Genomic DNA, 24,061 nt, shown 5'->3' on the forward strand with positions numbered 1-24,061 from the left:
TAATAAATTATTGAAAGAAAACAAGTTTTGTGTGAATATAACTAGACAACATAAGAAGAATCTCACTGAAATGAAGGAAGTTAAATCAATGACTAAATAAATCGGAAGTGAACTTTTCATTAAAATAGATGGTTAAAAAAACCTTATCTCGAAAAAAAAATGCTGTGTTTTTAAGGGATGTTTTCACAAAAAGTGCATCTTGCAAAGAGAGTGCATTTATAGGGATCAAAGGACGTCAACGCTAACCCCTCCCTCCTGTAAAAACGCTTAGAGAGAACACTGCAGAACTGATATTTATTTTTATGAAAAATCTAATAAAAATATATAGTAATTATTTTTTTTCCATTATGAAAATTTCAAAAATTTGAACACTGAATTTAACATAAGCTTTTTTTACTTGCCAATTTCAAATAATTCCATAGTCATTAAAAAACTAGCATTATTATTTTTTTACTTTTCTTTCTTATTAATTTTATATATGGTTAGATAAAAACAAAACTTGTATATACACATCTGTATATCTACATGTAATGTGTAAATCTATATGTATAAGTTCAACAATATTTAAATTTATATTCTAAACTCAATTTCTTATTTATATAAAAAATGCATAGTTTCATCCCATTTCTCTAGTTTTTGTTTAATGGAATTAATTTATGCAATGAATGGCTTCCATACCAAGTGGATTGCTAAAAACCGAAATTCATAAAATTTTAAGAAAAATAACAATGAAACATAACTATGATAACTGATAAAAAAAACTTATTACATAAGATAAAGTAAACAAAAAGGTCACACTTAGAAGCTTGATTAAAGATATCTTAAAAGTTAAGTTTGATGAATATGGTATAATGTGTGTGCAAGAGATCAACAATCTAATCTTAACTTATAAGAAAGTTTATATACTTTCTTAATACTTACTCTTGCAACTTATTTAAATTGACATTTCATGACTTTTAAAATTTATAACTTAAAATGCATCATTTCGACAAAGGGAAAATTTAAATGATCCTTTTTGTTACTTATTTAATTGGGATTTTAAAATTTTTTTATGCAGTTTTAAAAAATTTAAAGTGCTATGAAATGAACAGCTAAAGACCAATTTGCTTTACTTTACTGTATTTTCAACAAATGAAATTTGAGTATTTTCCAAAACTTTTGTAATTACTTTAATAAATATGAAGAAAAACTGAAATAAAATAAAGGAATATCATTATTAGAAAATGCATCATTATATTTTTACAAATATGATTTTTTGAGCAAATGATAAATGGTTTTATGATCTGTCATCTGTAAAATCATAATTTTCTAACAAAAAATATGCATGAAATTCTTGAGGGGGGAAAAGTTGTTAGAAGTAGAAATATATGTAGACAATCAAATTGTTTAAACGCTATATATATGGTTCAGAAGATCATTCGTAATGATAGAATTCTGAAAAAATTCCTTAGTGTGTAAAGATTTGAATTATAAAGCAATAAACAGGGACAATATTTTGCATATATGAAGAAAAAAAGAGCCCTTTATAAAGTGTAGTTTACAAAGATAAATTACTCTAGATTACTCACAATCTATATAAAGAAAAATTCTAAAATAAATTACACAAACTGCAGTTTCTTTGTGTGATAGAAAGCATATATTAATGAAAAGAAAAAAGATATTATGCAATAATATATAAAAGGAAATTAAATTTACAATATTTCCACAAAAAATATTTGTGGTCATTACAAGTAAATCAATAAAAAAAGCATAAGGCAATAAAAACACACAATTGAAAATGGAATGATAACATCATTTATTTATAAAAAGCATTTTGTTCAATCATTGCATATTAACAACAAATTCTAATCAAATGCTTTTAAACTTAGATTGAGATAAAGGTATTATATATCAAGAAAAAAAACCGAACTTGATGTAAAAAAAAAAACAATATTTTGCCAAATATATATAAATTTAATTTCAAATAGATTCAACACAGAAAAATTACTTCCCTAACAATTACAGTATTAGTTATTTATCAACAGAAGTAAACAATAACTATTCAGTAATGCTTTAAATTTTTGTTTTTAAAGCATAACAAGCAAATTTTATATAATTTTTCGATGATTATGACAGAAAAAAATATCATGGAGCTAATTTCAAGTGAAAAATTTGATGTAAAAATTACATCACATTTGGTTATTGCTGTTGAATTAGTTAATTTTTAAAAGAGGAAAGAAATAACAGGTTTTTTGACTGGTGAAAACTACTTTTCTTTATTAAATTATAACTAAAAAATTAACTTATGGCAAAAAGTTAAAATTTTCCTAGAATTTGTTAAACTACATTAGAAATAAAGAGGGGTGCCAATGAGCTATTTTTCTAGAAAAATGGTTTGGAAAGAATTTTAATTTTTTCACTGCTGCTTTAACTAAAATTTTTGCAAATTTTAAATACTTCTAATATACAAGTTTTTGTTCAAATAACATGTTACTTTATCACAAACATAAGTAATAATTAAATGGAACATCTCTTGCTAAAATTAAATTCTAACTTAAATATTAAGATAATTAAAGAAACTAATTTTTAACAGGTATAATTTTTAACAGGTAAAATGTTCATTGAATGTATTTCAAACTATTGAAATGAAATAAAATTTTTCAAAAATTATAATCAGAATTGTGCTACACGTGCTGTTTAAAATGTGATTATATTGTCCCCAATGACAAAAAAAAGGAACAAAATCTGGAATTTCAAACTTTATATGGAATTTACTTCATAAAAAATATTTAAAAAAATAATACCATGTAAGATAAATACCAGGACTCAAAAGTAATTCATTTAGAGAATAGGAATTCATTATAAAGATAAAAAAAATATTTAGAAGAGTCATTTAGAGATAAAAATATAAAATTTATGTTTAACAATAACATTGCCTTAAAAATATTATTGTCTTGCATGCTAGATGTGAGTAAATATGTAATTAGAAATACATTAAAAAAGTGACCAAATGCAACCTCAACCTCAAATTTATAAAACAAAAGTTAAACTATTTCATCATATGTTTTTTTTTTAATTCTCTAATCATGCCTAGCTTTATTTAAAGAAAAAAGTTTATTTCAAATGCTATGCATAAAAAATAGCAAATATTAAAGTTGAAATTGAATTGTAAAAGCAAAGGGAGAAGTGATATGAAGATGTGTTTTAGCTTTAACTTAACATCTGCTTTGCATCTTTCATGAAATTTCACAATGTCAGAGCTGGTTTTTTTATTATTAATATCTACAGCTTGTTTAAAATTCATTCCTACTTACCAATACATTTTTCAATTGTTGTTCTGGTAAGTGAGGAGGTAAATGCATTATTTTAAATGATTCATATAGGTACCTTTAGATCACTTCATTAACAAGTATTTGAAAAAGATGTTTAAGCATGTAAAAACAGAATTTTTGGAGCCCTGATATACACTTCATTTACTATATCACATACATGAAATATACAACATAATTTAATTCTATAACAGAGAAAAGCCTAATTAAAAATACAGATCACATCAGAGCTTATATTGCAAATGAAATTAATACAGGTACAATAAATGCATCAGTTAGTGGCAATACCATTATTAAATATAAAATTAACTTATCCAACAATTTGGACTTATAATGTAATAGAATGTTATAATATTGATAAAATTATATATTATCTCATACAAAGTTAACTATTAATTGATCATAAAAAATTGTCTATCTAAAAATGATTGTACAATAGAAAGGAACTATTTTAATTTAATATAAGATTTATATCTATGTACACACATTAAACTGTCACATATTATGATTACAAAATATATTTATCTCTATAAAAAGCAAACAGTAAATAAAGTTATCAAAAAGCTGCTGTAAAATTAAAACATATTAATGATGTAAAATGTAACAAGATTAACAACTTTTAAGTCACCAAGAAAGTAAGTCATAGAAGATTTAATACCTAAATTAATGTGATGACTACTTTAATAATTGATTATATATAATAATTTAAAAAGACACCCAGAGACAATATTTAAGCAAGATAGAACCACACACAGGGGCTCATATGATAAAAAAAAAAAACTTTTTGAAATAATCTTTATCATAAACAAATTAGAAATTCTAGAAACAAATAAGTTAGATAAAGAATCACCAAAATTATCAATTTTTAGGTTTGATTTTCCGCATTAATGGATATTTCTAGAGTACTTTTCAAAGTTAGATTAAAACACAAAATGATAGATTATTATTATTTCCCAATCTACATTTTACTAAATGATAAAGCCTCCATTAATACATCTAATAGTATAAAAATTAATGTTGATTCGTTGAAGCATCAACAAATTAGTCTGGATTTCATTAATTAACACAATATTAAGATTTGTCTCTGAGATACAAAAGATTAAAAACGTTATTAAATTAAAAAATAAAGGGTACAAAAAAAAACCAGACCATTTTGAAAATAGAGTAATTTGAGAGGGGGGGGGGGGGACAATTTTTTCAAAAAATTTAAAGTTCGAGTCTCTCATCAGTTTCATAACTCCACAAAATACATAAAGAAATTTGAGGTTTTAATACATTTAAAATTATATATAACAATACATGATGATTATTTAATTTATTGTAACTTTAAATTACAAAAAACTACAACAAATATTTAAATTTTATTTTTTAAAAAATTGTTTCAAATTTTAGTTTAAATGAAATTCAAAATTACATACACAAATTATAGCAGCAAATTTAACCTTAAATCTTTAAAAATGCATGCATAATGTTCAAAAGCATAAATATTACATTTTTATAACGAACTTGAAGCATAGCACAAAGAAAGCTGAGCAATATATCAAATTTTCAGATTTTAATGAGATCAAAAAAAAAAAAAAAAAAAAAAAAAAGAGAATAGAAAAAGGCAGAGATATGAATAGGAACAGTACATGATAGATATTGGGTAAATTTATATATGTAATAACAATACTTAGAAATAGAAACAATGTCCTAATTTACTAACCTCGATGTAAAATTTAAAAAAACAAATATGACTAAAATGTGCCTTTACCCTCACATATTTGTAATATTATAAATTATTTGCAAAAAAAAAATTATTGCAGATTCAAATTCCTTGAATATATATCTTATTCAGCACCCTATAGAGTTCTTTTAATTTAATAGAATAAATAATTCTTTAATTAGATTAAATTAATTACCCCATAGAATTTTTGAAATTTTATTTATCCTATTTATTGTTGATTATTGCAATGACTGGCTAGTAAATTTTGTCCAATTACAAAGTTTTTGAATTATAAATATGTTTATCCCCATATAATTAAGAGTTTCATTATTTATTTAACGTGTAACATAAATACATTTTTAAGAGAAACATTTTTTAAAATTGTAGCACATTAAAAGGTATAGATTTAAAAAAAATGTTTAAAAAATATGCAAAAATAAACTAAATCCAAAAAGAAATTTTTTTAATTAAAAGTTGTTCAGTAACAGCACTTGTGTATGAAAATATATATAATTCACACTCGCATATCTTGTTTATAATAAGTAGTTTCCAACTGAATTATCACAATAAAAAAGTACATTTTTTGTTTGTTATTATGAAAGTTATATAGCGAGCATGACTATTTGTGTTATATTCTTTAATTTATAGATACAACCACAAAAATAAGTTTTATTTATATAAGTTCATCCCTAAAATTTCTATAGTTCTTCATGTTGGTGCATATTAGGCATATTTAATTGTAAAGAACACAAAGAGGGTGTGCTAAATTCAAATAGATATTCACAACGATTAGGTTCACTGGATGATAATAGTTTGTTTTCAAGACCACACTGCAGTAAAACCTGATGAGAAAAAGACAAATTAATGTTTTTATCTCATAAATATAAAAATAAAGTTCCAGTCATGAAATTTAATAATAATACTCACAAAAAAACTGGTAAGATATTATAGCCACGTAATATTCGTAAACAAATTTTAAGATATTAAATATGAGCTTGCGTCCAAACTTTCAAGTTTTACACACACACAAAAAAAAAAAGAACACTTTGCTTTTTGAAATTACAGGATTAGGAAAACATACCACAAAACAACATTACTAGTTTTAAGAACTTGAATAAATACAAAATAAATAAACACTTACAGTCACAGATCTAGTAGGACCATTCCAACACATCTGTCCATTTTCATATTTCATTTTTGAGTACTTATTTTCCTCAGGTCCAATCCAAGATCCCCATTTCCTAAGATTCAAAAAAAAAAAAAAAAAAATGTCTTTAAAAAGAAAAAAATTACTATGAAAGATAGCAAAATTTTTAGAGAAAATTACACCCTATTTAGATTTTAACCTCTTCACATAATAAATCATAAATCAAATTGTGAATGGTAGTTCCTCTTTATTAACATTTTTTTTCAATTATTAATACAGTACAGAACCATTAATCCAATATCTAAAAAACCGGGAAACCAAAATTTTTTTCTGTTGGTATTCCTGCTATTTTGAACTAGTACGATTGAGAAAAAAAAAAAAGAAGAAATTTGACTCATCCTTGAAGTTAGTAGAGGAAAAGGTGACTGATGCTATTTTCTTTTCCTGTTTATCAAAAGAAAATTTTAATTTTTCATCAGTGACCTAGAAGATTTTTAGGTGGAGAGGGGGCAGGGAAGGGACAGATATTATATTTTCTCCTGTGTGTCCAAAAGAATCTGTTGTTTTCTGATAAGCTGCCATCAATTAAACATATAGGAGTGGCAAAGATGATTTTGTTTTCTCTTTGATTTAAGAGGGGGTCGGGAAATGCATTGCAAACATCTATCAATGAACAGAATGTGAAAGAGAAATAAAAAGAAATATATATCCCTAATACTAAGAAAAAGTAAAAAAAGTTAAACAGAAATGCAAAATATTAATTGGAAAACAATTAAAATACGGCTATTTTTTATTCATTAATAAAGAAAGAATGTAGTTAAGCTGAATTTTATCATTTAAAAAATAATCAGAAGAATTTAGTAAATTATAACTCAAAACATAAATGGCTGAGCTAGTAAGGGAAAAATATAAAATCCATGCTTTGTCTGAACTACTACTGATAAAATTCATAATTTATCAAAATAAAATACATTTTTTTTATTGGTACAAATTATCTGGTTCTAAAGAGACATCTGTTTGATTTCAAATTTGAGTAGTATTTTTTTCTCAGAGTATTGCTTAAAAAAGTAGATTAAATATAAAAGAAATTAGTAGCATTTAATTGAAAACACGAGAAAGTTTTTCCACTCCTTATAAGAACATGGTGTTTAAAAAAATAAAAACGAAATAAAAATAATGAATAAATATATATTATTTTCTAAACTCCGATCCTGTGAAATTTAGAATCTAGAATGAAAATTCGGAAATTGAACGATATTGTGTTAAAGTAAAATGACTGATTCGTAAGCTCCGGGAATTGTTAGGTAAAGTGAGATGTGGTAAGAAAAGCCAGTGAACTATAAGGGAAAAATGCAATTTTATCAGTATTTGTCATTGTCAGAAAATTTGACACTATCAAATTATTGAATTTCACTCTTCTGTGATATCGCAATTTGTGCTTGCGCATTAGAGGATTTAATAAAAAATAATCTGATTTTTTTTCTTGACCAACCGTCATTAGGTGTATCCTCAAAATTCTTTTATCATTATTCTTAATCACTTCTGGAGCGTGATCTCTTGGATATCCGAGTTAAGGAACTTGAAACTTCGGCCTCAAGATTATTAACATGTTAGGAATTATTTTTAATTTAGCTTTATCCAGTCAATTCTTGTCATCTTTGACTTATTATGATAAATTATTTTTATAATTTTGGATAATACATTATTATTACGATAAATTATATTGAACAAAACGTCTTTTTATTGCCTGTTATACTTATCTAATTGACATCTTTTAAGGAAACAATATTTTTCAATTGAATAAATTCTGATTATTCAGAAGTGTGGTATCATTTGCAAGGTTTGCTTGATGTGGAATCACATCAACTTTTATTTAATAATTGCCCGCTTTTATAAAAAAAATAAAAGGAGAAGAATGATTATTAATCTAACCATACAATTAATTATTACTGATAGCAATTGATTATTTTATGAAGCAGATTTCTCTTTTTAAAAGTGATGCATTTCTCATTCCACTATTTTTTGAGTTTTTTTTTCCCCACTGTTCACACTAAATTTCATATTCAATAAATTAGTTCTTTTCATCCATGAATTTTCAGTTTTTTATTTTTTAATCAGTTGATCTTTTAATATCCTGCCTTGTCTGGGGTTTTAATATTTATGTTAGCCGCTTTTTAAACTATAGTTTCCATTTGGTAATTCCACAAAATACACACCGCTTATTCCACAAAATAATATAGATCAATACAGTCAAATCCAGTTTTAGCAAAATCTGAAATAGCAAAAATTTAAATGTAACAAATATTTTCCAAATCTCCATAGAAACAATGGATTAAAAATACTTATATTAGGAAATTGATAATCCGCTTTTAATGAAGGTGAAAATAAGCTGCACTTCTCATTTTCTCTCATGATCAAAACACTTTTCCATTATTTAAAAGTACATATTGTTCTCAGAATTCAAATATTTTCAAAATAAAATAAATTCTTCAAAATAAACAGTTTCAGATATGAAAGGGACATGCCAAAAAAGATTAATCACTCGGAAGGGACCACCCCGAAAAGACTCAACCCCTACCCATTCATAATTGAAGTAAAAACACATGCAGCTTTCCAAAAGAGTGATTTCCAGTTCTGAAAGGGCTTGTTAAGAATGACATGATTGCTTAGATATGATCACCCTTATTGGGACAACTCTTGTTTTCTTGAATGTGGTTGAATAGAGGTGGGAGAATTGTTCTAAGAATTCTAAGTTATGGAGGGGGTGCCTTGTGCAGCACCATGTACGAATTCTGCAGGAGAAGGATGTTGAACCAGTTTCCAACTGCATTGCTAGTAACAACGTTTGTGGACCTTTTGTTTTCATTCCTAAACGAAATGAGGTCAGAAACATAAGCAATATTTGATTAAAGAAAAAACTTGACATCATATCAGAAGTTGATGGTGGTGCAAAAAAAGCTGTAGCTACAAGATATGGGCAAAATAATTTTGGTTAATGTTGAAATTCGTAATATCTGTGTAATGAATTTTCGTGATTGCATAGCGATTGCTTTGGTCCCTAGGAATTCGCAAAAATGGGATTCGACTGTATATAATATATTTAATTATATATACCCATGAATTGTTTAAAAATAAATTTAAAAGATCATGATATATTTTTTTTTTAAAAATTAAACCAAATAAAAAATGTTTGAAAAAAAGTCAGAAAACCAACAATCAATTGCTAGCAACTTGGAATTGAACAAAGAATAAAAACTATAACATAAAATGTACCTCATATTTTTAAAAAAAAATGCAATGATTATTTAATTAAAAAAATTTAATAAATAATAAAATTAAAAAATAATAAAAACAAGCTAGAAATTAAAATAAAAACATTTTTAAAAAAAGTACTTACCCTAAACTAACATCAGAGCCTCCTGATTTATCTATTTGACTAGCTTTATCAAAAGGACAAAACCTATAAGTATAATATCGATCTTCAAAATCAAAGCATTGACCTTTCAGTACCGCAAACTCTTCATTTTTACCAAAATCAGCTTCAATATCAGCTTGAAGACGTCTAAAATAAGGAAAGTATAAAATGATTAGAGCTAAATAATTATATGTAATATATTTTGATTTTTTAATGAGAAGTAAATTTTAAACATATAGATCTTTCATAACAAATTACTGACATATCCAGGCATAATTTAAAATATTTGCTTAATTAGTCACATTCAATATTAAAACAAGATTCAGGAACATAAATTCAAAGAAATAAAAACTGAATAGAAAAATATAAGATACTCAATTTTATGGTATAAATTTGCTTCTCATTTTAAACTGTCCATTAATAGTTGACAATCACAACTTTATATAACTTTAAACTTCTATTAAACACTAAAATTATATTTGTTGCATTTTTCAGAAAATAAGTATCTTTTCTTAACCCACTGGCGGTTTAGCAAAAGGGCAAGATTGGGAGAATGTTTCTCCCCAATACACTATTTTCCTATCTAATAACATAGAAAAACCGGTTTAGCTATGAGGTGAAGACTGCAGGTTAAAATAAGACTTTTTACATGCAGAACCGTCAGTGGGTTAAGAAATGTGATTAATTTTAAAAAATTTAAGTTATCGAAATTAGTTTTATATTTACACTTTTTTTTTTGGTAATACTTTACAAAATAAAAACTCATTAAATTCTGTTGAGTAACATTTGGTTTAATCATTCTTAGAAGCAGTGATTTTTTATCAACTTAGAAACTTTTAAAGCCCTTACTAACTTTCTAAGAAAATTTAGATCAGTTTAAGATAAATTATATCTGAAAATCAAACCTGGGTATTAATCATGAAATAAATTACTATAAATGCCAATTGATGTATAAGGAGTTTTCTAAAAAATATATAAAGAATCTTTAGTAGAAGTTACTAGAACTAATATAGAGTAAAAGAATACAATAACCCCTCAAACAGTATAAAATTACTATTTAATGAAAGAAAAAATAAACAGTAGCATAAATGATAATTATATAATTTGGGCATAGAAAATATTTATTATAGAAGTCTAAAATGATGAATATTCTTGAGCAGAGCAGTAAAATGAAATAAATAAATATAAGTGTAGATATTGATACAAAAGGAAAGAAAAACAAAAGTTTTAAATTTTAGTTGTCTTGTCACAAATGTTTGAAACAAATACTAATTTCTGTCCCTTAAATGAAATAATTATTAAATTAATGCTAATGCCATTTACCTCAAAGCTCCAGCAGGTTAGCTTAGAAGTATTACATTTTTAGCTTTGAGCATTTGATTTTCTTGATGTCAATTAATAGATACAAACATTAACTTAGGAAAAATATTCATTGATTATTTCAAATCTTTAAAAGATAAATTACTCTCCAGTGAACCTTGATACTAAAAGTTTGAAATACCAAGCATTAAACAAAAAAAAAAAAAAAAGCAAAAAAGCTTAACACCCATCCACTGACAATATGTGTATTGAAAACAATTATGGAATTTATTTTTACAGCATGATAACTAACTCAACAAAATTGCAATTTTAAAGTAAGAAACTCATTCATTATTTTATTCATTAATTTTAGAAGTTCTGATTTGCTCTCAGAAATTATAATTTTTTAAAGCCATTTTGCATTATTTTTTCCTTTCTTTTTCTCTTCTGATATTTCACTTAGTTTTGATATGAAAACTTTATAAATACATTCGAATTCCCAGTTAAATTTCTGAAATAAATATATTTTTAGATATTAATACTCAAGGTGTCTCAATATTTATCTTGTAGGAATTAGTGTAACTGAAAAGTTAAAAAAAGATCAAAGCTATAGAAAATGTTACAAGTATTTAAATCCACATGATTAACAAAAACCTAAGTTATTTTACACTTGAACTTGCGTGGTGAAAATTTCAGTTTTCTTATTTAATTTTTCAGTGGTGTTTTAATATCTCTTTTCTACCTATTTATTATGTCGAGAGTAGAATTATCATAAAAGAAATTTAGATTATAATATAATTCCATAAATAATACATTATATTTAATAATAGGATATATATGTTAGAATGATCACAGGGTGGGTTTTGTTTGTACGACATTTTTCTATTTATTTTTTAATTTTGATAATCATAGTAGTCATGATTGCTTGGATCACGTTTTTCTTATGAGGAATTCGAAAGAGCTGTCTATTAATTGAGGTACCTTACGCTGTTTTTTTTTTTTTTTTTTTTAATGTTAAGATGCATTACTTTGTATGCAATGGTTAATTCATTGGTAAACAGAGCCAATCATTAACAACTAAATGATTGAAATTTCTTTAAGAACAACAATTTTTAAACTTAAGGTGTACAGGTAGGTAAACTATTATTCATTTTATTAGGTCAGTGTTATTGTGGTTAATTGTACTGAAATCATTTCAATGGCCCAGGTATCAATACATCAGTAAAAATTTTACTAGAATCAGTACAATGCAATTTTAACTTGATACACCAAATAACGAATAAAAAGGCTTCTGTGTCGAAATATCAGAGTTTTTAGCTTTTTGACTAGGGGTGCACAGCCCGCGGGCCAAATGCGGCCCTTTGACTACTGAAGTGTGGTCCGCAAAAGCTTCTAAACACAATAAAAAAATTTTAAAAATGGGAATTTTTAATCGCACTTTTAAGTCATCACGTTTTGACACAATTTTAAGAGATGCTTTAATAAATGTACGTTTAATGCGCTTTCTTTAAGCCGATTTTATCGCAAATATAAAAGATTTTTTTTAAACAGTTATTTCCGCTTTTCTATGTGATTTCGAAAATCCGGAATTTTTATTACGGTGCGAGTTTCAGATCGCCGATTTAAATAATCACTTTTTAGTGCACTTTATTTGTGACGATTTCATCTTAAATCTTAGTGATTTTTTATATTTTCTTTACAATTGTTTCTTTTTTTCAAAATTTTTTTTCGGCAGTTATTGCTATGCGTTCCCACATATCATAAAAAATTCCAATGATTCTATAAGAATATGCAAATTTTAAATCATGCATTTGACACGCTTTATTGGTGCTGAGTTCTGCATAAATATAAGTAATTTTTTCCCCAATTATTACTATACTTTTACGCATGATTTTGACGATCCCGTTATTTAACTATGATGTTATTACAACACGTGATTGTTAATCGCGCAATTAAATAATCACTTTTTGATACGGTATTTCGGTGCAGTTTTATCGTAAATCCTAGTTATTTTTCCTATGTTTTTTTTCCACAAGGAATATGATTTGGTCGAATGTGGTAATGAATTGTGATTCGGTTAAAAACCAAATATTCGGCAAAAAAAAGAACAAAAATCAACTGAACACCGTACACTTGGGGCCAAATAGCAAAATCTTTCAGCAGCATAGCAACACTGAAACTAAAATTTCAATGCTCAGAATAATATTTCCTGGAAAAACGTATTCATTAATTAACTCTAAAAAATAAGGCCAATCAAGAACGTTTTTGAAAATGTCGAAAAGCGAAACAGAGAGCATAAAAATCAATCTTAATTTTTGAAAGAAAATTTTAAAGCTGAACATCTCAGTTTTCCAATTACCAGAAAAAATAATTAAGTCAGCAGAAATGCTATTAAATATTACTGCGTTATAATAAAAACGTCTAAAAAAAGTTTTTTTTATTCAAAGAAAATAAAAAGTTAGAAAAAATGCTCTTAATTTTTTAAATGAAAATCTTTTGCTGAAAATCGCAATTTAAATTTTTCTCATTGCCATAATTTTAGAAGAAAAGAGATTGCTATAAAATAAATTCTATTAGTAACTTTATTTTTAAAAAAATGCTGAGTCATAATAAAAATGCCTAATAAAGAAAAACAGAAAAACAAATTTTTCTTAGTTCCAGAAACAAAACTTTAATACTGAAAATCACACTTTTCCATGTTACTGGTTATTTATATTACAGTAGAGGGAAAGAGTGATAATAAATTAATAGTATGAGACATTCTGTTAAAATGCTGGGTTATAATAAAAACAGCAAAAAATGGAAAAAAAATCCCTTCTCAATTCTCAAAGTAACGAAAAAATGACAAAATTGACTTGTCTGATTATAATTTTAAAAAAAAAAGTAATATCTATAAAAATTCAAAAATAAAAAAAAAACTTGAATAATACATTTCTAAAACATTTCTGCCGAATATTTGACTGATCATTCAACCAACTGAATTTTTCAGGGAAGGGCCAAATACTCGTTACATCCTTAATTTAAATGCATTGTTATTGCAACTTGAGAAATTCATAAAATGGCGGGAAAAGTGAATTTTTAAACTGCTAACTGTTTGTAGTTTAGATTTCAATTTTTTGTTGCTTAAGTGATCTTTTTCGATAAAAAAAAAGGAAAACATTTACGATATAAAAAATATAAAGATTAATAAAATGAAATAATGAAGTATATTACAAAATAAGCATTGAATTTTATTTTCCTATACTATCACAGTTTTGTTTTTATTTTAGGCTTTTGTCTAAAACCTATAAATTTTCTTCAACTAAAATATTTAATTTGAATTTATATTACTTAATTATGACTAAATTTTTTCCTACTTTCATTCTATGGTCATTGCAGTTTTTTTTTTATTTATTAGAATTTAAGAGGCGTATCAAGAAAGTAAGTTTCCCTATTCTTTGGCAACAAGTACAGCAATGTTTCAGCTATTTTAACAACATAGAATTGAGACACTTGTCGTATCATGGGTTCAACTTTTGTATCCCTGTCGTAGAACTCTGCCGCGTGTGAATGGAACCACATTGTGAAACAGTAAGCGCTGACTGTTACTGTGAAACACTGCGGAAATTGGGACGTGCCATTCAAAACAAGAGGTGTGGAATGCTTACTGCAGGTGTTGTGCTTCTCCATGACAATGCTCTTTCACATGCAGCTCGATGCACAGCAGCTGTTTTGACGAAATTTGGCCCGGAGTTGTTTGATCATCCACCCTACAGCCCTGATCTTGCTCCCAGCGATTTTCAGGTTTTCTTGCACCTCAAGAAATTCCTGTCCTCCGGTGAGCGTTTTGGCAACGACGAAGAGCTGAAGACGTCTGTCACACGCTGGTTCCATTTACTGGCGGCAGAGTTCTATGACAGAGGGATACAAAAGTTGATCCCACGATACGACAAATGTCTCAATTCTGGTGGTGGCTATGTTGAAAAATAGCTGAAACATTGCTGTACTTGTTGCCAATAAATATGTTCCTGAAAGTACGAGTTCTTTTTTTAAAAAAAGAAATAGGGAAACTTGCTTTTCGGATGCGCCTCGTAATTCTAAAATGAATTTTCGTATTGCGTGATATGATGAAAAAGAAACATTTCTTTTCTTCAATGTTTATTTATTTTGATAAATCTATTGTTCATATGACAAAAATAGCAATTTTCTTTTAGTAAAATAAAAGTATAAGTTTTTTTTATTTTTGAATGAATTCTAAAAATGGAACACCTTTAATTTTTTACAAATATATTACTAAGTTTATTGACAAAAAAATAGAATGCTAATGTTTAAATAAACATTTCTACATTTGTCATTAACATGTCTCAATACATGTGCGGCCCTTCGTTAGCCAACCTGCTGTGCAAGTGGCCCTTCACTCAAAAAGGTTGTGCACCCCTATTTTAGACATTTCCTATTTGAAGTTGGAATTATCTAAAACAGCCACAACCAAGAAGCCGAAAGAGCCACATTTGACTAGAAAGCAACAGTTAGCCTTTAAGTTTAACAATATGCTTATTAACATAATATACAATGAAATAATTCTAAATGAATTTTGAATATTTTTTGTTAAAATGTCTTAAATATATTTATAAGTTAAAATACAAAGAAAACATGGAAAGAAACATAAGGGGAAAATACTTTTTAAAGGAAAAGAGGAAAGACTATGAAAAAACCGAACTATTTAAAAAATTCTTTTTAAAAAAATTATAAGGTCAGAAAACAAAATAAAAAAATATATAATTTCTTCGTCAGCTCACACGATTATATTCACAAATTATTGTACATTCTAATTAGTACAATCTAATATTGTATCAATATAGCCAAATCAAAATATAATATAAAAGCAGGGGTAGCAGCAAAGTTTTTTAAAATTTTAGGGTAATTTTAGGAACTTTTTTCAAAAAATTTTAGGTAAATTTTAGGGGTAATATATGATTTTGCTAGGATAAAAACAGATCACACGGTAGTTTATTACATAACAGAAGATTATTACAATTCATCCACACATATCATAAATAATTGCAAGCCATAAAATAAAGCTGTGAAATTTATTAAGTCAAGAATGAAATCTCTAAAGTGCAAAAATGAAATTTCAACTTTACATATTACCTATCAGAAATTAAGTGCATAATTCAGGAACAGGCAAAAGTGAGAATAAATCAAGAGAAAAAATAAATTAACACCAACTTGGATTTTTATTTAATTTTTACCTTCTTAATCAAAACTTTATTATTACCTTACTTTATTAAGAAAAACTATTGTGTGATATTATTAGATTTCAAATCAACAATTTATATTAGAAGTTAGAGAAAAACAAATTAATCATGATCATTTTTCTAAAATATTCTTGATATGATTTGAGAGATTCTTTTACTGCCCTCAATAGTGGTGATCTTCAACACTCCTCCATAATTTCGAATGGTATCTTTGATTAGTCTAAGCGACATAATAGTATACTCATGCAGAGCTCATTCTAGGCAGGGTAAACAGGGCGCAGCACCCTGTTGCCCTTTTAGTCAACAGAATCCACCCAGTTGCCCTTTTAGTCAAAAGAATCCACCCTGTTGCCCCTGATGTAATAGACTCTAAACCCTTTCTTTCCTCAATCCTTCTTTATTTTTTCTCCAAACTGTACAATGGATTTCTTAAATTTTCAACTATTTTTATTTAGTTTGTCATTGCTGTCAATACATAGATTTATATGGGAAAAGAAAAATAGCCATCACACCCCCTTGTTGCACTTGTCTTAGAAAGTTTGCAGTTGCTTCCACTATCATTAAATCATAATTATTATTAATCAATTTAATTATTAAATCATAACTACAGACACTTAAAAACATACATTTATTATTTTATTAATATATGCAAGCATTTTAAATAAATTACTAAGTTAATTAGCTCAATAACTCGATAAATATGTTAATTTATTAATAACAGGTAACTGTAAATATGATTGCTTTGCTACTGTTAGTTAAGTAAAAAAAAATTCTTTCACTAATTGACGATGTTTTTTCATAGAAGAAATTATTGCCCTTTTAGAATAATAATGCCCTTTTTTTAAACATTTGCACCCTGCCCTTTTTTCTGCCTAGAATGAGCTCTGACTCATAGTGACTCACATTAAGCATTGCTTTATTTATCGAAAAACCTCTCTCAGGATCAGAATTCCCATGTGGCAAAATTAAAACAGTTTTAATTAACGTAGTTAAATTCTTATATTTTAGATTATTGCTTTTTTATTTATATTTAGCCTATAACTCTAATTTTTTAGGAACACCAACAAAATTTTATCAGATTTTTAGGAATTTTAGGGTTTGCACATACTTTTAGGAATTTTATGAATTTTAGGGGGAATGCGACCCCTGTAAAAGTGTGAGGAGCACCAAAGAAAAAAAAATCAAAACTGTAACATAAACAAACAAACACAAAAATATCACAAAAAACATAAGTTAAAGAAAAATGCAAAATAAAAGACAAAAAGTAACATATAAAGCTAGTAGCGAGATCAGACATTCAGTTATTTACAGTAAAAGATCTTGCAAAATTATTTTAAAATATTTTCATAACTAGTTTGCCAGATTACAAAATATGAAATTAAAAGCATAAATAGACATATTTTATTATGCGTTCTTACTAAAGTACAGAACTGCATTGGATTTGTCTGTTATCTTGGATTGGCCCGAAAATTGGATAATGGGTACCTTGGATTTTTGGAAAATATTATAATAAATAAACCATGAGATTCATTTTTACAGTAAAAATTTGCTTACACTGATAACAGAAAAATATTGAAAATTGAAGTGAAAAACAAAGTAAAAAATTCAGAAAAGTACATCATTTCTATTTATGTTTTTAATTTATTAAATATAATGTATCTTTAAGAAAATAAAAAAGTTTCACGATTTTTTTCACCTAAACTTATTCAACAATAATTAACTCATTTTAAAATCTTATCAGAACATTTTGCAATGTTCTATTTTATTAAAAAAATTTTTTACAGACAAGAATAACCTAAAATTAGATATTGTTACTTTATATAGATATTTTTTGCAGCAAATGCAGTGCTACATAAAAATTTAAATATTATGTATTTAAGTTTATTTAAAGCAATACAGACTTTAGCTAAACTCAAAAATTTTCAATTATCAGTTTAAATTTAAATAACTGAGAAATTTTTTTAATTGCTTCGTTTAAAACTAAACTAATTATATATAGTGTTTTCACTACAGAGCGAGAAAGCGAGAATCTCGAATATTTTTTTCTTTTCTCGCACTAAAAAATAATTAACGTGAGAAGTTCGCGCACTCTATTAATTTTAAAATGAGCGAATCTCTCGAATTTTGGAAAAAAATTTCCGTTTTTCGCCATTTCGAAAAAAAGCTTGAAAACAGCTATGACAAGTGTTGAGAAAAAAAAATAATTCCTTTATCAACTACTTTAAACATAGTTGTTTAAAGTTAGCTTTGTTTTTAGTTGTTAATGAATTACCAAACTCCCTCATTGACAATTTACAGCAATTTATAAAAGTTGAAATCTGTGAAAACTATGCTGGAAGACCTAACAAGAAGTATGAACATGGAAATAACTTCAACGAACTTCACTATTCTAAAACAGAAATAATTGAAAACCCTATGCTGGTAGATGTAAAGGATAAGAAAATGTGAGCACAAATGCTACAAATTTAATTAGTGATTCCGAATAGTTCAGCATCTGTTGCAAGGTCACTTAGTTCCCAAAACCGAATTAGAACAAAATATTATAACAGATTGACTGATGAGCATTTGAGCAACTTAATGAGAATAGCTGATTAAAGAAAATATAGAACATTTTCCATATGATGATGCAGAAAATATTCAGTGGTTTAGAAATTATAAGATGTTGAAAATGTATTATAATTAAAGAAATATTTTTTTTTTCAAGTCTACTCTTGTTTTTTTTTTAGTTTTTAGAAATCTCACTTAACTTTTTGAAATCTCACCCTGTTTTTGAGAAAGGGAGAGAAATTCTCTCCCATTTTTTTTCTGTATTGTAAACACTGTATATAATAAAAATTTAAATGATTAAAAAGATTTTTAAAAATCCATTTGGTTTAAACTAGCCAGCCTTGATATGTGATCAATCATTAATAAGGAAACCAAGTTACAAACTCTTAAAAATAAGTTGCAATATTGCAATTTTAATATATTTTTACATTATCTACCTAATTTCTTCTCTTGTTTTTTCCACTTTGTCTACAGCTTCCTTATGCAAACGCCTAGCTTCATTTGCAGCTTTAAAGAGAAAAATAAAACTAGATTTAGACAGAGTTTTAACATAAATTTAGAAACAAGTGAGACAACTCATACCATCAACAAGTTGTTGTGTTTCTTCATCATATACAGGTTCTTGAGGTTTAGATTCTTCTACTTCCTCTTTAGGGGGAAAAACAGGTGGCTTATCAGCATCATCATTTAACAGGGCCTCATCCTCATCATATGATTCAAAGCTCTCTTCCTATTCAAATATTAAAAGATAAAAATCATCATTGCATACTCCAAATCAATAAAATATTGAGACATAACCCTGCATATTATCTTAACAATGAAACACACAATTTCAAATTTGCATGGACATAAGACTGTTCCCAAAAAATAGTTTTCTAACTTTAATATACAGGCATGAAAATGGACAAAAAAAGATGAACTTTTACAATGCAGACAATGGGAGGTGGCGGTGGGAGTATCCTAGTAAATGTAGGAGTGTAATACTATGATATCAATAAAATATATAAAAACCTAACTTCTAACTCTGCTTTGAGATTTTTATTTTATAGTTAAGTGGCAAAAGCATTTAGATAGTGAAATTAAAATTTTTCTAAACTATAATTTTAAACTTCTCTGACCACAACTATATTAAAGAAAATTTAGCAATATATAAGGCTTGATAATTATCATTTTAAATTAATTGTCAGTGAATCATTTTAAATTAAAACAGTCATTAATTATCACCTCAATCTTCTGATAGATTGTTACTAATAGTTTAAATCACTATGATCGTTTTATTTAACCAATCAAACTTGAATTTATTTTTACAGCAACAACGATTGTCAGGGTTCCCACTCAATTTTTTTTTATAAATTCAAGGACTTTTCAATGACTTTCAAGGACCTAAAATCAAATTTTTCAAGGACCTATTTGGTATTATTCTTATATGCTAAAGTAGTACATGTCAATCAGATTTTACAATTACGTAGAAGCAGAAATTGTATATTTTAAAATCACAATGCTTATTTGACAACAAAAAATTTTTTTTATTAAATTTATCAGCTAATAATACAAATGATTGATACATTGCTGTTTCAAATCACTTAGAAAAATTCCAATTGACAAAAAAAAAATCCAACAATACAAACTAACATCAGTGTAACTTTTCATGAAAAATTAGAATTAATAAAACTAAATGAATGTATAATGCACATATTATACATTCATTTAGTTTCTTTCAAACAAGCATAGTAAATAATTGATAAAGGTTGTTTAATTGCATGGTTATTAAATTATAAATATTTTTTTTAATATGTTAGACCAAATTTTAGGTTACAGGAAATGTATATAATTAGATAAATTATCAATTTAACATACCTGTTTCAATTATAATATCAAATTTTTGATTTTGTTAGAATATTAGTAATGTATTTTGGACATAATAAAATCTATTGTAGAACAATATTTCACAGATAACTATCGAAGACTTACCGAGCTTTATTTTCTTTAAAATATATCCATAAAATGTGAAGCATGATTTTTAAAATTTTGTGAAAATGCATAATTTTTACTAAGCGTAATTTTTAAATCACATTTATATGAATCTAGATAAACTATATGTAAATCGAAATTATAAGAAAAGTGCAGTAAGTCTCTAAGATTGCGTAAATCACATATCACAGTGTGTGATTTGTAAATTGAAATTGAATAGCGGTGTATGTTTCTTAAATCGGAATAATATGAATAGCAAATGATATAAAATGCATGAACTAACAAGACATAAGCCACAATGTAAGATACATACCTGCCAACTTTTAATCCCTTCCATAATGATTTTTCCCAGTGGTATTAAAATTTCAATTTTAAGCAAAAAAAATATGTTGTATTTGAAAAAGCTTAAGCTGGCAACCATGATAGTAACACATATTAATATATATGCTTAATTTTTTTAAGAATAGTGGTGAACAAAATAATTTAAAAATTAAGTTAATAAAAGAAAAAAATAGTATATATTTACTACCACTTACTAACTTTTACTAAAAAAAATTTACGCCAAATGCGTAAAAGTTGGCAGGTATGAAGATACATAAATCACTTTAATGTGAATTCTGTTACGTGATTAGCTAATAGTTTTCATGAGAATAGTGATCATTAAGATGCAAATTGCAATTTGGGATTCGAAAGGTGCCTTATATAGAACAGCTATGTGTGATTCTTAAATCATTTTGATGAGAATTGTGGGTGGTAATTCTTAAATCTCTCTTTTGTGAATAGCAATACGTGATTTTTAAACTACTAGAATGAGAATTGTGAGGCATGATTCTGAAATTACTTAAATACATTATATGATTCAGAAATAACTTCTGATGAGATCTGGCATGAATTCTGATGAGTAATTGGCAAATCACTGTACAATAATATTCAATATGTGATTCATTAATCACTTTCAGTTAAACCGCAATTTGCAGAACATTTTATATGAATTACGATCTGTAAATCAAGAATCAGTTTAATGTGAATCACGATGTTTATTCATAACCAATGAAACCTGTAGAACTAAATTTTATTTATAAGCAGTAAAAACTAAATGTAAAAATTTGATTGTAAATGATAAAAAATTAATTATTCTTTGTATTGTACATAAATTAAAAGAACAAAAAGGATAACAATATTAACCTGTCATAATAATATTAACCTGTCATAATAATGGAGTTAACACATTGAACATATTTCTAAATCAATTGAACACTTTATATCATTCAAAAACTATGACTAAAAAACCTAAAATTTGCTGGAAATTTTAGCTTTCAAAACATCAGAGTCTGAAAAATCTGGGAGAAAAAAGTTTTGAGAGAAAAATTGCATCAATCAGAATTTCTATGATTTTTCTTTGAATTTATTTATTATTTTTTTTACTACTTTTTTGTAAGAAAAATTAGTAGTATTTTAATTCCTACAAAATCAAGTACTTTTCAAGTACCCTATGGCAGTATTCAAGGACTTTTCAGGGCCCTGATTTTTTTAAAACCAAATTCTAGAACTTTCAAGCTTTTTCAAGTACCGTGGGAACCCTGTGTATGCACTTTTTGCTCCACTCCAAACTTCACTTCCATCGCTAAGATACATTCAAATCTGAATTAAAATAAATTGCTCAAAGCAAGATACAGTACAGAACCCGTTATCCGGAAATCAGAAAACCGGAAAACCAAAAAACCGGAACGAAATTTAATAAACTTTTCCGCCATTTTTAAAAAAAATTTTTTTTTTTCCTCATAAGATTTTAGGATTTTCTTTCTTTTTTGAAAGATGTTTACCTTACCATCATTTTGGAAATAATCATTAAAGTATTACTTCATCGTTTTTTCTTCTTTTTAAGATTATTTCCAAATATTTTTTTTTTAGTTGGGCATAACAATAAAAAGAAGGTTTTTTGTAGCGATTCAGAAAACCGGAAAAATCAGTTATCCGGAATAGCGATGGTCCCGATCGTTCCGGATAATCGGTTCTCTACTGTATAACAAAGCTCAAGTCACTGGTCAGACTTAAAGTAAAGAATTATAATGCGAAAGGCCGGAAAAGATAACCAAGACAGAAAATAAAGTTCAAAAATTATTTAATTATTAACATCAAAATTCAGATAGATTATATTATTTAAAAAAAAATTATAATAATAATCATTCATAGATGATTTAAGAGACCTGATATTTCAAAGTATGCAAGTTGATCCAAATGAGACTAGATTATTCCTGCAAGTACATTTAAGAGGAATATGAATGGATTTATATGCTGTTCAGCGATGAAATGAAGTGGATAGCCAGAAATATGCCAAATGGCACTAGATATTATCTGTAAGAACTAAAAAAGAGCCCAAGAGATCTTAGAAGACAATATCGTGGAGTTTTAGTAATGGTGTTTCCTTTGAATTCGATGGCTAAACCATTGTAAGTGGTTATCAATCAAAGTACATCAGAGAACCATTTGCTATGTTTCAGAGATACATTAGGTGGGCTGAAGTGAGTTTTCTAATAAATCATGCCACCATACATGTATCTACATCCTTTTAATAATAGCCTAGAGTAAAAACATAGTAGCTTCATATTAGACTTTACTTAGTCAGTGCTCATCATCACTGGAACTGTAAGAAACCATAAAAACAGAATGGTTTGGTATGCAAAATATATTCCTTCAATAAAAAAAAACATGTAGCAATTGGGGGGGGGGGAATGTAATCACATACATTTTTAAAATTTTAGATTTCATTTTCGCTGAATAAAAATTGTTATTTTGCAGAAAATTTTGTAGCAGATCAAGTGAGTAAAAATTTAAACATTAATTGTTTTATTTTAATTTTTAGTAATTTTTCTTTCTTGGTTGTATCTTTTATTAATTCATGACAACTTTAACAAAATATGGAGGAAAAAAAATTTAATATTATAATTTATTGAAAAATTTTATTTGCACCTTAACTTAGTAGCACACAATATTATACTACCAGTGAGGGCTTGGAGCCTACACAGCGTCAATTTTCAATGATTTATGAAGGGGCATTTTAAAGGAAAATATAAATGTCTTTTGTTAGAATAAGATTAAATTACTGAAAATAATTTCATTACAACGGTACCTGTAGCTTATTAAAATAATATTCATTCCAAGGACATTTGATTTTATAAAGCAGCCAATTTTATAAAGATATATCTGTACTAAAAAAAAAAAGTTTATAAGTTAAACCTAAAAAAAAACAATAGCTAAATCAATTGCAGCATTTACATTTTAACTTTTAAATTTACAATTAATATTTTGATCAAATATGAGCTATATTTTCTTAATTTACAGAAGGGTAAAAATATTAGCATATTGTTATTTGATTGGCAGAATTCTAATTTAAAAATTTTTTAAGAGTCAGTAACAGTTTTAGCAACTTTT

At 26.4% G+C, this 24,061-nt stretch overlaps 1 protein-coding gene across 1 annotated transcript in view; it reads right to left on the reverse strand.

Annotated features, from left to right (window-relative positions):
• Positions 1-4,876: 4,876 nt before the first annotated feature.
• The window catches only part of LOC107450194 (glucosidase 2 subunit beta), a 49,433-nt gene continuing 30,248 nt past the window's right edge, over positions 4,877-24,061 (reverse strand). The window contains exons 12-16 of the mRNA XM_016065942.5: positions 19,241-19,388; positions 19,096-19,165; positions 9,558-9,722; positions 6,155-6,254; positions 4,877-5,855 (exon numbers count right to left, since the gene is read on the reverse strand). Of these exons, the coding sequence (XP_015921428.2) occupies positions 5,712-5,855; positions 6,155-6,254; positions 9,558-9,722; positions 19,096-19,165; positions 19,241-19,388 (627 nt within the window). The 3' untranslated portion in view covers positions 4,877-5,711. The remainder of the gene's footprint in view (positions 5,856-6,154; positions 6,255-9,557; positions 9,723-19,095; positions 19,166-19,240; positions 19,389-24,061) is intronic.

The sequence above is a fragment of the Parasteatoda tepidariorum genome, chromosome 12 (assembly GCF_982258835.1).
Source record: "Parasteatoda tepidariorum strain Cologne lab strain chromosome 12, Ptep-v5.0, whole genome shotgun sequence".
Lineage (NCBI taxonomy): Eukaryota > Metazoa > Arthropoda > Arachnida > Araneae > Theridiidae > Parasteatoda > Parasteatoda tepidariorum.